General features: G+C 47.3%; 2 protein-coding genes across 2 annotated transcripts; one reads left to right on the top strand and one right to left on the bottom strand.

Moving 5' to 3' along the window:
* Nucleotides 1–1,589: 1,589 nt before the first annotated feature.
* On the bottom strand, nt 1,590–13,389 carry ddx39b (DEAD (Asp-Glu-Ala-Asp) box polypeptide 39B). Its single transcript, XM_066724165.1, has 11 exons — nt 13,252–13,389; nt 11,910–12,134; nt 11,609–11,736; nt 11,309–11,401; nt 10,962–11,145; nt 10,731–10,849; nt 3,272–3,403; nt 3,019–3,128; nt 2,731–2,875; nt 2,466–2,613; nt 1,590–2,266 (listed from the first exon to the last, which is right to left on the bottom strand). Exons 2-11 carry the CDS (start codon nt 12,124–12,126, stop codon nt 2,250–2,252), a joined length of 1,293 nt encoding a protein of 430 aa, XP_066580262.1. The 5' UTR covers nt 12,127–12,134; nt 13,252–13,389; the 3' UTR covers nt 1,590–2,249.
* Nucleotides 13,390–13,611: 222 nt separating this feature from the next.
* Nucleotides 13,612–15,132, top strand: polr1h (RNA polymerase I subunit H). Its single transcript, XM_066724167.1, has 4 exons — nt 13,612–13,838; nt 14,057–14,160; nt 14,430–14,539; nt 14,753–15,132. The coding sequence occupies exons 1-4, from the start codon at nt 13,721–13,723 to the stop codon at nt 14,775–14,777; spliced, it is 357 nt and encodes a 118-aa protein (XP_066580264.1). The 5' UTR covers nt 13,612–13,720; the 3' UTR covers nt 14,778–15,132.
* Nucleotides 15,133–15,210: the final 78 nt, after the last annotated feature.

Raw genomic sequence — 15,210 nt, 5'->3', positions numbered from 1 at the left:
CGTAAACAGAATGAGAACATGGATCCATCATGCCTAGTTACCACTGTGCAGGCTGGTGGTGGTGGTGTAATGGTGTGGGGGATGTTTTCTTGGCACACTTTAGGCCCCTTAGTGCCAACTGGGCATCGTTTAAATGCCACGGCCTACCTGAGCATTGTTTCTGACCATGTCCATCCCTTTATGACCACCATGTACCCATAATCCATAATTTACTCCAAATCGTTTTCACAAATTCCAGTGTTAGTATTTTGTTTTTCCTAGATAACCTCCACATAAGCTTAATCAGTTACAGTAAGTGCTGCTAAATAAATGAATCGCACTGTAACATCGTGTGCCGCATCAACTTTGGTTTGGGAATCCTTCAAAAAAATGTAATGGTTGCAGAAAGCAGTCTATAGTAGCATTACCGTATTACACAGTTCTAGTAATTAAAATGTTTGCCGCTTATGTGATCGATCGCAGAAAAACATGCCTTGTCTATGTGTTTTAAGAGTTTGAAGTGAGTCTAAACAAGGGAAAACTAAAAATTGAGACATTTAAACAATTTTAAGAGTAGTCCGGAAACCGGGCCTAATCAAATGAGCTATTAACTTAGACCTGGAAATGTTCGGGTTGTAAGCCCTGCACATGCACAGTACTTACAAGAAACATAGCATTGGCATTTTTTACAAGATTGGCATTATTAGCATTAGCATTTCACTTGAGCATTCCCAGGTCCCGACTGGCGTTGTGTAACTGAACGCATGCACTGTTCAACACTAATCGATTGCCCCCACAATCCACAATCTCAGCCTGTGACCTTTGTGATGTATTTTTAGTGACTTCACGCTCTTCCCAATTTGTATTTGTGATTTGTTCTCATAGTTTAGGTACAAATTATTTTATACACCTAAACCTTTTTGACTGATGTCCCTCCATACATTAACACTGGTTTACATACCAGCGAATAGAGACATGGCTTGAGTAAACAGTGGTAATGAACACTCGTGGGAGGCAGTGTGCGCGTGCTATATGTGGCATCAGAGACTCCTTCAGGGAATAGACACAACGGGTCAGGAGAGGAAAATAAAAGAGGGAGAGAGAGAAAAACATCCCTTCAATGGAAAACAAGGACAGGGGAGAGAGGGAGGGAAGCGTCTACACAAACAATAGCCCAGGATCCCGTGTGTTGTAGGTGACAACAGGGAATTCCTCAGTGAGTAAACCATAGCAGGCACACATGAAAAAGCAGGAGTGTCCTTTTCAATGAATACACAACAGGACAGGACAGGAGAGACTGTGCAAGAGAGGTAGAAGACACAATCTCAAATTGTGTGTATGTATATATATATATAGTGAGAGAGATGGATGAGAGGAAGAGAGGAAATATGAACACAATAGAAAAGGATATTTCACTGTGACTGTCCCCTGCCCTTTGACCCCTCATGTCACTCCTGTCCTGACCCCAGCTGGACTCCGCTTCCCGTTCCTGTTTTTCCGTGCTTCGGGGGGTTTCTGTAGAGGTTCTGCTTCTCCACAGCACACTACTGAAACTGCACAAACGAGACCCTTCACCGCTTTCACAAACGCCAAAGCAGACGACAAAAAGCTTTAGATCAAACATTTGATTTTATTATTTTCCAGCAGGTTATTCAAACAAGTACAGAACACACAGAGAGACTAGGAATATCAAGTCTCTCTCTCTTCGTTCCCCCCCTTCCCTACCACAAACAAAATATCAGTAAAACACAATGCAGCCTGACAATACTACACAACTAGAAGTCACTGGCTTATGGTTGCAGTCAACTCTAATAACACACTACAGCAATGCTGCTACATACCAATGACAATCATAGTACTGATAACAGATATATCATCATTATCAACAACAGCAAAGGTAGAAAATAAACTAAAATACAAAAAAGCTGCCTCGCTGTGTGCTGAAAACCCAAATCCTTAAAAAAGTAGATCTTGATTAGTGAAAGGAATTGTTTTAAATCTATTTGCTTTTAAAATGTACTCTAGGGACAGGGGGAGGTTGGTAAATTTGTAAAAGAAAGACGGGAGAACAGAGAGAGCAAGTTTTGAATGTTAAATCCGTGATGCAAATGTTTTTTTTGTTTGCTTTTTAATGCACGTTTGTTTGACACGCGGTTTGCGCTACATTCCGCTTAACGACTTCAATTGAGTAGCGAGATTCCGTGCCCAAGACGGTGTTTTCTCCTCTGCCGTTTGGTTCTCTCTCTTTGTGATGCTTCTTCTTTTCTTCTTTATCGGGACTGTTCAACTGGGGAGGGATGGAAAGAACAATGAGAGTCAGACAGTGATCGAGAGGGATGGAGAGAGAGGTAGAGATAGAGATGGGTGCTATAGGGGATGTGTGACAGACTGAGAAAGGTGGAGAGGTGCATTAGTGTACAGAGAGTGACAGTGAGGTGGAGAGGCGTGTACTGTAGAGTGAGAGAGAGAGACAGAGAAGCACGTACTGTAGGAGGAGATGTCGATCTCGTCTGGCAGCTCGCTGATGTTGACCTCGAAACGGTCCTGCACGTCGTTCAGGATCTTGGCGTCGTTTTCGTCCGATACGAAGGTGATGGCCAGGCCCTTAGTGCCAAACCGGCCAGCACGCGCCACCTGAGGAGAGGGGGGGTTTATACAATACAGTGTGTCCAATGTGTGGGGTGTGATGTGCAGTGTGTGGGGTGTGTTTTGTCCACTGTGTCCAGCACGCCAGTTGCGGGGGAGGCCTACCCTGTGCAGGTAGGTGTCTGAGTCCTCGGGCATGTCGTAGTTGAAGGCGATGTTGACCCTCTCGATGTCCATCCCCCGGCCAAACAGGTTCGTCGCCACCAGGATCCGCCGCTGGAAATCCTTGAACTGCTGATATCGAGAGAGCCTGAGAGAGGAGAGAGAGGGGAAAGGAGAGGAGGATTACAAACTGATTAGACACTTCACTGAGAGAAGAGGAGATTCCTTCCCATAACTCCCACAGCCCTCCTTCTACTACCTACCCCCCTCTCCCTCTTCCCCTCCCCATACCTCTCCTCCTGGGGCATCCCTCTGTGGATGGCGATGGCAGGGAAGTTCTGCTCCACCAGCAGCTGAGCCAGAGCCACACAGCGCTGTACTGACTTCACGAAGATCACCACCTGAGACACAGAGAGACAGTGTTCAGCCCTCCACGGTGCTGTTTGGTGTTCTAGTGTGTTCTACAGTGTTCTTCAAGTGTTGCCAGTGTTCCATCAAGTGCTGTTCAATTCACAAAACTTTCTATAGAGTGGTGCACACAGACCTGGTTGAACTCCAGCACGTCCAGCAGGTCGAACAGCTTGCGGTTCTTCTCGTTGTCCTTCAGCTTGACGTAGTACTGCTGCAGGCCGTGCAGGGTCAGCTTCGTCTCGTCGTCCACAAAGATCTCCATTGGCTGCAGGGAGGGGAGGGAGGGAAAAGAGAGAGGGCCCAGGGTTAGAAATTCACCCTCCCCTCCCACCCCAGTGTCAACTCATCAACTCTACCTCTCTCTCTAACACACACTTTCAATCGCACTCGCTGTACAGACACAGCACTGTGGAATCCACAGGGCACACATCGCTGCAGGCACACACACTCACACACCAGCTGTCTGTCAAAGGAACCCCCCCATTCCCTTCCAGGAACCTCGATTCTTGCCCCCCCCGTATCTACAGATACCTTGAAGGGAAGGGTAGAGAATTGTGTATGTGAGGGGGTCAATTTGAGAGAGAGCTTATGTACACACAAACACACACTCGAACACTGACACTCTGTGTAGCACTGAGCTATGGTTGATGGGGTGAGAGTTTGCTCTGATTGATTGACAGTTCTCGGGCTCTCCTCCAGCTCCACCCCGGGGAATTAACCAACTGGCTGTGTACCGTCAGAGCTGTTGAAGAGCTGCTGAACACAGCAGGGAACTGAGAAGAACAGTCAAAGACAATAGACCATGGTGGGGAAGACCTGAGCCAGGATCCCAATCAAGGCTAGGTTACTCTGCGACTGACACTCACTGAGCAACTGACACACCAACTGACTGATTGAATGATACCCTGATTGCCCAGAACATTGAGTGACTGATGCACTGACTGACTCATTCCCTGACCATGTACCGGCTGAAGGATCTGATTAAAGTGCAGACCAGTCAGTCAGTGCGTATCAGTGGCTATAATGTTCCTCTGCAGCAGCACACGTGTGTTCAGTAACAGTTCGACAGCTCCGCTCACCAGCCCCCTAAACCCCTCCTGCTCTGACTACCAGGAGCTTCTTATTTTGCATTCCCCTGCCACACTGTCTCCTGTGCACAAGGCAACATCTGGCTCCCCTGTCCCCAATGGTGGGCGCCACTGTGCGGTAGGTATCGTTATTTAGCAAGCTTGCTAAACCTGCTTGCTAAATAGGGATCCTAATTCCTTTCGCTACACTGACAGCTGCCCTGGCCAAATACGGAGACTCACTTGACCGCCCTGTTACAGCAGAGGGGGCACTGGCCTGCTAGATAAGGAGCCCTGCAGACTTACCTGGGTGTCTGCGTCAATGAGCAGCACAGGGCTGGTATGACAGCGTCCAGGGCAGAAGCGAGTCAATGCAGTGCCCTCTATCTCCCTGCTAACTCTCATCTACCTGTGTCATTAACACACACCCCTGTATACTGCACAACAGCATCAGTATACTCTATACCAGGTAAACTAGCTCTATATGGCATCAGCACACCCTATACAATGTAAACAAGACCTATTTCATTAACACATCCCATACACTGCACGTAGCAACTCTACAGCAATATTCCAGGCCTTATGCACTATAAACTAGCTCTATAGCATTAGCACACTCCACAGTGTAGATGAGCTCTACAGCAACATACCCTATACACCAGCTCTATACCATTAACACAGGCCATACACTGCATACCAACACTATAGCAGCAACCTATACAGTATAAACTAGCCTTATAGCGTCATAACAATCTGTGAACTGTATATCAGCTCTATAACAATAACACGATCTGCAAACTGTATACCAGCTCTATAGTATTAACATGATTTACAGACTGTATACCAGCTCTATAGCATTAACATGATCTAGACAGTATACCAGATCTACAAACACTAACACAGCCCAAATACAATACAGACACACTACAGGCCGTGTAGCTGCTCTATTGCACAAACACACACCTGGCAGACTGCATTGCCAGCTCCTCAGTTCAACACCCTCCTGGGTCACTGTATACCAGCCCAGTCTCATTAACACCCTCCCTACCCGGCCCCTGAGGGCGCTCTGTGGACAGTGCAGATCAGCCAGAGTATGGGCAAAGGATAAAGACTGCTCTGGGGCCGGGCAGCAGCCGCCCGCCCTGCCGTCCGTTTCTCTGTGCGTGTCCGTCTGCCTGTCCGTCGTCCAGTCGGTGCCACGGCCCCCCCGACCCCTGCAGCTCTCCATCCTGTCCAGCGCAGGGGGCTCCTCTCTCTCTCGCTCTCTGGAATCTCGCGGTTCTCCTATATTACTGGGGTCTGGGCCATCTTCGGTGTGTGAGTGGGAGAAGGGCTGTGCGTGTGAAGGACTAGCGTTGTGTGTTGCAGTTCTGTGACTGAGGGAGGGGGTGTGTGTGAGCATGTGTGTTTAGCATGTGTGTGGCAGTGCTAATGTGTGAGTATCTCTCAGTGCTGGGGACAAAAATTTGCTTGTAGCAGCCAAAGGTATGTCATATTTTACACTAGCTGCTCTCCCCTTGCCATACAGCTCAAGCCAAAACCCCTCTCACTGTCTTGTGAGCAGAAGTGAATGGTTTCAATATGGGCTTCTCCTCCTCCCCACCGTAAAATCTGTGACCTGTTAGAGTCACGATGTGTGAAATGGTCTTTTAAGCGGTTTCTTTTTCTAAAATCTAATTCTGCTTTCTCTACTTCTGCTTTCCAGTTCTCCTCAAGGAAATTGCCAAGAGCTGATGGGAGGCGCAGGTGAAGTCTTGAGGCGTGGGGGTCTGCCCAGTCTATGCAATACATAAGCCTATGCAATACAGAAGGCAAGGGGGCGTGCCTTCGCAAATTTGGCCTGGTAAGGCGTGAGGCTGTACTTCCAAAGCAGCTGTCGGTAACTGGCTTCCCATTCATTGCTTATTTCGCAAACAGCTGCTGACTGTAGGCAGAGCAGGACTTGTTTATAGCAGCTTTAGTTTCAGCGCTTTCACAGAAGTGCGGTCCCCAGCACTGCTCAGTGCATGTGTCACTAGATGCTGGCTTAAATTAATTACTTAGGTGTCTAGTTATTTCGGGGGGCAGGCGTGTGATATGACCCTGTGATTTTATCTGTGAGAGACATGGAAGGTGGTCTCTGAGAGCAAGTGTCTGTGTTTTTTCGGTTTTGTTGTACGGTTTTGATTTTAAAGCAGGGATGCCATTTCCACACAGCTGGGATTTTGGAAAGGAGAGAGGAATGTGCCGGTGTTGCTGGGGGGAGGGGAGGGGAGAGAGAGGGCAGGCTCGGGATCCCCCCCCCTCCAGACGCATGAGGAGGAAGAACAAAACTGAGAACGAAACTGTTCCCCAGAGAGATGACATGTACACAGAGAGGCATGGAAATCTGCGGGGTTTTCCAAAGGGAGTCACAGTTAACAAAAGCTTTGGGTTGTGAAATTTATAATTTTTTCCCTGATCATTTGTTTTTGTTTTTCGTCAAATTCAACATTGAGCAATAGTTATGCTGCAGGACTTTTTGTTTCTTCCCCTATTTTGTTTTTGGCTGAATTCACCAGCTTGAACATTGGGGAATTGTTACAGTGACATTTTTTTTTTTTTTTTTAGCTAGAATTCAGAACTCCACCATAGATGTGATCAAGAGTTTCAGTTGTGCCATAACTTTAATCCATATTTATCTAATAGCTCGTGATAAACACTATACTGTAAGTACTGTGCATTACAAGTGGAGTGTGATTTAATTCTGGGATGTACTGTGCCATATAGCTCAGTAGCTTCCCACTGTAAGAACGCAGGCCTCTTCAAGTCTTAATGAGGTTGCTGGCTCAACTAATTAGTTGCTAAAGGAACCAGACAAGCTTCAGTAGAGGCTTAGAGTAGAAGTGGATATGGGATTTTTCTGTTATTTCTTTCCGTCTTTATATATTTTGTTTGACAGTTAAAGGGGATTGTGGGCGTTTCAATAGCTCTCTGAGTAGTGAAGGGGGGTAAATGGAAAACAAAAAAATGAAGGGAAAATGTGTGGGAGGAAAAGCTAAATTAAAATGAACAAGATGGGATGGGAGAGGGAGAAGTGAAGGAAATGGATTGGAGGGGGGGATACGGGCTGAACAAATACGGAATAAAGTCACAATCGAAAAAAACCAACTCCCCTGCCCCGATGTATTGATTAATTTGTGACGCCAGTTCTCTGCCCCCATCCTGTTTTAGGATCCCCGTTGTTTTCGATCGATTTCCCTGGTATTGAGTGGTTAGCACACTTGTATTTATGTATCCACTATATGACGTATACACTATTTGCGCTGCCAGTTTTTAATTCCCATTGGCAGAGAGGGATTATCTGTTACGTCTTTCACTCTTGTGAGTTCTCTCTCACGTTTGCAGAAGAAGGGACGGAGAGAGCGACAGCAGTGAAAAGATGAAGTGACAGCAATGGCATGATTGGCAGTCTGGATGGTGATATAGATGACTCCCTCCATCTCTCTTCTCTTCTTTCTCTCATCAGGGTAGCAGTCATAGCAGCCTCTCTCGTTTGGATTATTTTATTAATTAGTTTTTTTCTGCTCTCCTCTAAGCCCGCGCACGTCTTTCCTGTCCCCTAACTCTTGTTTGTCATTATCAGCTCATCCCTCCCGATCCAGTCTTCCGCATCTCAACCCTCCCTGTCATCCAGGATTTCTCTCATACCTCACACCCGCGCATGCTGTTCTTTCCTTTACTCTCTCTCTCAACCTTTTTCTCTGGTCACAGGCTTCTCCAATGCAGACTAATATATTGCTTTCTCTCTCCATTTGCTCATTGATATCAGGGATCTCCAATTATTTATTTCCATTAAAATAGCTTCTTTTCGCTCTCTCCCCCGTCTCCACACTGACAAACACTACCCAAGGGCAGCAGCCACCTATATTCGAATATCAAAGCCATTTTAAATTTCACTTCACTTAGTGAATTCCACTTAGATTTTTAGCAGTAGGTCGAGGTGTCAGTATCTTATTTGGAGGTGAATGGAAAACTTTATTTTTCCACATCCACGCATGTTTTTTTTCCATGGAGTGTCCAAAATTGGACACTGTAGCCATTTTACGTTTGTGTCTGACATCGGAGACATATGACTGTGGTGAATTTCAAGGGTGAGTGATTGACGCAACGGGGTGTGAGAACTGGGGCATGGTGCATTGTGGGACTTTGAGTCACAGAAGGTTTTGTGGTGTTACTTGAATTGTGGTGTTTTGAGAGACTGGGATGTCTCTTTAGGTTTTAATTATTTGCAGAGAGTGGATTCCTCTGTACTGGACATGAGAATAGGCCAAAGTAGCATTTAAAGGCTTCATGATTTTATATTGGATCGTAACTGAGTGTGCAGTAGATTGAAGAGGAGCTGGGCTGAATTAAAAGTGTGTTTTTTGTTTTAACTGTTGATCTAGGTCTTTTATACTGTGTGCACCAAAGACAAACGCACACACTTTAAGCAAAAGTCAACTGGGACTGAGTGCCACCTTGACCTGGTCAGGGTTCGGGAGGACCAGACTGGGCCCTGGGGGCTGTAGTTTGGATGGGACTTCTCTTCCCTGCGAGTAGGAATTATTCCTATGTTCACAGCAAAGTCTAAAGTGTACTAAAACATCTCCAAGATTCAACAAGAGCTGTGCTGTAGAAACCACTTAATCCAGGGTTTGAATATGAACAAGACTGGGCTCTCATTTGCATCTCACTGTATCTAATGCCTGTGAGAAAAGTGGTGGGGGGAGGGCGCAGAACAGACAGTGTGCCGGTGCCTATAAGGAACAGACCGGATGTGAAGACTGGGCTCCAAGCGGCAAAACACCAGGGCTCTGACTGCACTGCTCTGTGTTAGCTGGTGTGTTTCCAGAATATATTGTTTTGGATGCAGAGAAGTATATTTAAGTTTTATGGTTAAACAACATCTGCTTTCCCCATTTAGTGAAGTGTGCAAAGCTTTGGGTTTTTAATTTAATTAATTTATAACTAAAAGTTCTATACTAAATAAATATCATTATTATTAGTCTTATTTCCAGTTACAAGGGCCCTTACATGGTGGGGAGCTTGGCTCCACAGAGGGTTCTTTCCAATGTTGTTTTAAACGTCCAGTAGAAGTAATTTAGCTGGTCTGGATTGTCAAATACAGACTATGTAACTGTTTTAATACAGAGACACTATAAAGCAGAGCAGCTTGTATAGGCATCTAATCAAAATTATTTTAGTAGTAATGAGTAATTTTAACTGTATACAGCCCAGTGTTACCAATACTAGTCTACCAGTGTTGATGCCAAGTCCGTATACAGCCAGTGGTGCGTTTGCCTTATTTTTATGCACTCTGCTCAGACGGAGCAGTGTCCGGACACTGTGCAGTTGGGCGTATTATTGTATGGGCCTGGATACGTCTTAGACTAGTCCCTGTTGGCATCATACAGAATTCTGTGTTAACGCACCAGCTAGATGAGGGCCTACAATACAAGGCATTATTTGAAACTGTAGAGCACAGTCACAGTGCCAGGATATCAAAGTTACTGGTATCTCTCATTTTATCAGTCTCTATTGGCATAGTAGAGCCTTGGATAACTAATTGGGGTCAATTCAGCAGTCTCTAACAAAGCCCCGCTGTTCAAAAGACTGTTCCACACTGATGCTTCCACAGCCCACCCACGCCAGGATCTCTGCCCGTTCCTCTGGCGCAGTCAATATCGTCACCGTATGGCCCAGCGTACTGACACAGCTCCCCGACAGCTCTCCATTTTGCCAATGCTCAGCCTGGTATTGTCAGGCAGTCCGTTTCAGTTTAAAAGCCCCCTCAGTCTGGTCAGTACCGACACTGACAAGGCGCACTGCGCTGGCAGAGTGTGCGACAGCGGTCAGTACTGCCAGTATATTGCCTGCCAACTGACTACAGGCATGCGAATGCTAGGCCCAGTCTTGTGTCAGTTCCAGCTGACTCAAGAACGTCATTGGACTGCTTCTTGTTTAGAATCTGAACGTCTTGGTGTACCACTCAGTATTGACTCTGTAAAATCCTGTTTTGGTTTACTGTTCAGTATCGACTATGTAAAGCCCTGTGTCTTGGTGTAACGGTCAGTTTCTACTCTGTAAAGCCCTGTGTCTTGGTGTACCAGTCAGTATCGACTCTGTAGCAACCCTATACAGCCCCATGTGTCTATGTCTGTAGCATGGATTCAGTCAGCATAGCACCCCTATATATGCTGCTGCCGAAATGCTTTGTGTTAAGGGGGTCAGAATCGACCCCATGTACAGGCTGGGCAGTGCAGTACCCAGAATCCTCAGGGCTGCAGCTGTGGCTTGTCAGGTAGGAAGGGGGGGTGGTTATGGAGAGGACAGCACTGAGATGGAGAACCGGAGAGAAAAAAAAATTCATCCGTTCTCTCTTTTTTCGCTCTCCTCTTCTCTTCTCCCCCTCCCTCTCTCTTGCCTCTCCCTCCCTCCCCCTCCCTCTCTGTGGAGCGAGAGGGAGGGGGCAGGGGGGGGAGGTGGAGGGAGCAGGTGGGGTGGGGGGATGTGGAGGGTATTTACGTCTTGCATGAACTTCCTGCAGACGGGCCGGATCTCTTTGCTCAGGGTGGCGCTGAACATCATGACCTGCTTCTCATGGGGGGTCATTCGGAAAATCTCCTGGACATCCCGACGCATGTCTGTGTGTCGGGGGGGAGAGAGGCATGGGTTAGTACAGAGACAGAGACACACACACACTCATACAGGGACACATAGACATGCACCCCATCACACCTCACACGCCTCCCTCACCCAGCTGCTCCAGCATCTTGTCGCACTCATCCAGGATGAAGTGCTTGATGTGCTTGAGGTTGAGGCTCTTGTTGCGGGCCAGCGCCAGGATGCGGCCCGGCGTGCCCACCACCACGTGAGGGCAGTTCTTTTTCAGCACCTCCTCGTCCTTCTTGATGGACAAACCGCCGAAGAACACCGCCACCTGGGGGGAGAGAGGAAAGGAAGGGAGGAAGGGCGAGATATGTAATCACACTATTTTCCATGAAGTCAAAGCAAACAAATCTGAATGACTCTACCAACTGAGCCGGGCAAGAGAGACGATAAAGCACTTTGAATATGAATTTGAATTTGAGAGAGATCCGTACCTTGACAGTGGGCATGTACTTGGAGAATCGCTCGTACTCTTTACTGATCTGGAAGGCCAGCTCTCTGGTGTGACACATGACCAGTACTGACACCTGGGAACAGATGCAAAGAACAAGAGTGAGACACTTAACACTGAGGGAGACCAACACAAAGACACAGGCAGAGAGTGAGAGAGAGTGCGAGCGAGCGAGAGAGAGAGACAGTGCGAGCGAGAGAGAGAGAGAATACAGAACTCACGGCAGAACACTAACACTGCCATTGTAAGAAAAAGATATAGAGACAGAAAGCTGTGCAGTTACCTGTCCAGTGACAGGCTCCAGCTGCTGCAGGGTGGCCAGCACAAATACGGCTGTCTTGCCCATACCGGACTTGGCCTGGCACAGCACGTCCATGCCCAGGATCGCCTGTGGAATACACTCATGCTGCACTGGGGTGGGGAAAAAAAACCAAAAGGGGGGGGGGGTTAATACAGACTGAGTGGACACTGTAGTACATTAACACTGCCCTGAGAGAGAGCAAGAAACAGGGGTGATACAGACTGACTGGACACTGCAGTACATTAACATAGCACTTCCTCCCTCCCTCCCTCCCTCTCCTCACCTTCGGAGGGGTGCTCGAAGCCGCAGTCCACGATGGCACGGAGCAGCTCAGGTTTGAGCAGGAAGTCCCTGAAGCCAGAGCTGTGGATGGACACGTAGGAGCCCTTCACCTCCTTCTTGGGGGCAAGCAGCTCCCCCCCGTCACCAGTGACCCCCGTCGCCTCCACCTCGTCATCTTCATAGTCCAGCAGCTCATTGTCAACGTCGTTCTCTGCCATGGTGTAAGCTGAGAGAGAGGGAGGGGGAGCGTGCAAACATGATGGTCAATATCTCAGTGTTAAAAGTAAGATTACTGTATTTACTGTCCACCCTAAGCTTCAGAGAAAAAAAAAAATCAAGAAAACTTCAATAAAAGTAAATTGCTAGATCAACATAAGCAATCTAGGCGTAATAAACATTTAGATCACTTACAATTCATGGAGGTCTAAAGTAAAGATTAAAAAACTGGGTTGCTCAATACAGGATTAGCCAATGACTGAAATCTGCGTGTGCATGAAAATAAAAGCAATAAAATAAAAACAATGCCTCGTTTGTCAAGTAAAACTGCAGGAGTGACAGGTGACCATGCCTTGAATGCCTGACGATTTAACCGTCGCGCCACGCCTCTAACGGGGGGGGGTTTCCATATTTGAACGTCTAAGCAATTACATATATATCCTGAACAAACAATGTGTAATAAGTTATCCATGCTTCTTTAAAGGCTTCAATTATAAACGAGAAACACTGTATAAAATATTTGATCGAATGTGCGTTTACAATCCAGAGAAAATAAAACCAGCACTTTTGTGTTTTTAGAATTTGAATAAGAAATAACTATGTTTATCACACGCCCCGCCCCCATTTGTTGAAAAATTAGGTTTACTGTCCCACAAAACTGAACAATGGACAAGGACCACACAATTATATTGAAATCACAACACATTATGATTCACACTACCTGTGCAGCCTATACTGTGGCTGATTAGAGCACCCAAGTACCCCACTGGCCTAAGCTATTTGGCCCTTTTACAGTCAGCAATTAAGTCCATTTAAATAATTAAAAACGTTAATATCTTGCGTGCATACATAATGTGCATTGTGCATGTTTACATTTCCTACCAAAAACAACCACCGTGTGTTTGAATAACCGGTGTTTAAGGGTCTGTACACGGTAATCGTACATTTTCACTGGAAAAGCGTCTCCTCCTCTCCGGGAAGTTTTCCGCGGCCCGGCCCACACGCGGTGCACCGGACCGGGGTTTGAGGGAGCGCGGCGGGGGGCACATTTATCCGGAGGGAGGCGCTTTCGTCGAGTGTTAGGGGCTTTGGGGGGTATTGTTTACCGATAAACGTATCTGTTTTACCTTTTTATCAGTCTTTCTGTGTCTCGGTCGGAGCGTCTCTCTTGTCCACGACGGCGCAGCTCAGCTAGTGTTGTCTCGCAGGCTGCGTCACAGGGCGGCGCAAGCGACAGCTGCCCTCCACGAAGGACCCCAGGCCCGTCCAGCCAAGGGAGGCTAATTCAGTGCCTGATAAGAAAATTAATAGTAATCAGCGCGTAGTGCGATTTACTGCATCTGCTACTACAGCTATGTGTCTCTGAAGGCTTTCTGGCGTTGCTGTACTGAGGAGGTGTGTTACAATAAGTTTGTTTGTCTTACAGTTGTCCGTTTGAGACTTTTATGAGCGGCGTGGTAACTCGCACACGCTAGGGGGCGCTGTGGGTCCCCCCTGTCGTTATTCTGAGGAGGTAGGATTGCGTGAACTCTGTGGTCCCGTCGTGCCCATGCGTGTGTCGGTGTCAGTGCCCAGCTCTTTCTCCATCTGTCTGCCATGTCTTGCTTCCACGGGGACCCAAATTTCTGCCCCGAGTGCGGCACCGTGCTCCCGATTCCCGGCATGGAGGACACGGTCACCTGTCGCCGCTGCTCCTACAACATCAGCGTGACGGGTAGGTCTTGAGCACCCCCTCTCTTCATCCACTTGCTCTCATCAAAAGAACTGCACAATACCCATGTAGAGTAAGACTACACTGGAGTAGTTATCTTCCAAAGGGGGCTGTAGTTACAGTACAGTGGATTAGTCCTGGGACGGGGGGGGTGTTGGCAGTGCAGTGGAACAGCCCTGTAGGCACTCCAGTCATTGTGCGTCTCTCACTGGGTGTTTCAGAGTTTGCAGATGTCACCATCACGTCCTCGGTGGTCTTCAACAGCCTGGAGGGATCGTCCACCACCATGGAGGCCGAGGAGGGAGGAGAGCTGAAGGGCCCTGTGGTGAGTGAGAGCTGCCGCAGCCAGTAGAAGCCCCAGCCTCTCTCTGGGGCTGTTTGCTATGAGCCACCACTGATGCAGATGCTCCTAATGTGTGTCCTGATTGAGAGAGGCCATGTTTAAAAGTCGACTGGTATGGTGACTGGCTGATTTGATACGTTGCCTGACTCTTGCACTCACTGATGGACTGGCAGACGCCCCCAATGCCGGGATCCCTGTCTGCTGTGGGATTGTATGGTATTGAATTGTACGGTTGTATCTCTCTCCCCCAGATTGACAGGAAGTGCTCTCGCTGTGGGCAGGAGGGCATGGTGTATCATACCCGGCAGATGAGGTCTGCGGATGAGGGACAGACAGTCTTCTACACCTGTATGCACTGCAGGTAACACGGACTCTCTCTCTATCTCACAACACACAGTGCAGACCGAGACATATAGATCAGTAGTAAGAAGTGTGTCAGTCACCCCGTAACAGTACCGTAAAGATGATGATAATAGTTGTAAGAAGAAGTAGCAGAAGAAATTAAGTCAGCTACTAAGATGTCACTACAGCTGGATGACTCGATGACTGTAAGATTACGGTTTGTGTGTTTCAGGTACCAGGAGAAAGAGGATTCCTGAAGAGAGAGCGAGATCTCAGACATCCTGGGCTGTAATTGTCTCTCTCTGGCTCTGATAACTGTCTCTGGATACACAGACAGACAGCCGTGTGTGGATTGGCCAGCTGAGTTCTCCTCTTGATTTCGGCCCAGCTGTTCCTGCTTACTGAGCTCCAGTAAAGTGTTTCCAAGAGGGGCTAGTCTTCGGTAATTTAACGCTGCAATAATTTGCCTGACGGTCAGTATATCAGTCGAAATGGCCGATAAAAATCTAATAACAAGGAATAATGTCAATGTCTAGCCCACTATTCTGTCTGTCCCTGTCTCATGTATATTTAAACATCATGTGATTTGTAAATAAATGAAAATAAGTTTTAGTTTTTTTCCAAGATGTGTCTTGTTTTTCATTCCAGGGAATTAGTTGCTACATCTACAAAATGTCTGTTTGTGGGTAA

The sequence above is a fragment of the Amia ocellicauda genome, chromosome 15 (assembly GCF_036373705.1).
Source record: "Amia ocellicauda isolate fAmiCal2 chromosome 15, fAmiCal2.hap1, whole genome shotgun sequence".
NCBI classification, from domain to species: domain Eukaryota; kingdom Metazoa; phylum Chordata; class Actinopteri; order Amiiformes; family Amiidae; genus Amia; species Amia ocellicauda.
Note: the sequence above shows the minus strand (reverse complement) of the source record. Positions and strands in the feature narration are given on the sequence as shown.

Excerpts from the sequence above, each read along its gene's own strand:
- ddx39b (XM_066724165.1), bottom strand. The coding sequence starts at position 12,126 with ATGGCAGAGAACGACGTTGACAATGAGCTGCTGGACTATGAAGATGAC. Across the intron at positions 3,129-3,271 it reads ACGTGCTGGAGTTCAACCAG|GTGGTGATCTTCGTGAAGTC; the intron begins GTCTGTGTGCAC and ends TCTGTGTCTCAG. Across the intron at positions 2,876-3,018 it reads GGGATGCCCCAGGAGGAGAG|GCTCTCTCGATATCAGCAGT; the intron begins GTATGGGGAGGG and ends CTCCTCTCTCAG.
- polr1h (XM_066724167.1), top strand. The coding sequence starts at position 13,721 with ATGTCTTGCTTCCACGGGGACCCAAATTTCTGCCCCGAGTGCGGCACC. Across the intron at positions 13,839-14,056 it reads CTACAACATCAGCGTGACGG|AGTTTGCAGATGTCACCATC; the intron begins GTAGGTCTTGAG and ends TGGGTGTTTCAG. Across the intron at positions 14,161-14,429 it reads GAGAGCTGAAGGGCCCTGTG|ATTGACAGGAAGTGCTCTCG; the intron begins GTGAGTGAGAGC and ends TCTCTCCCCCAG.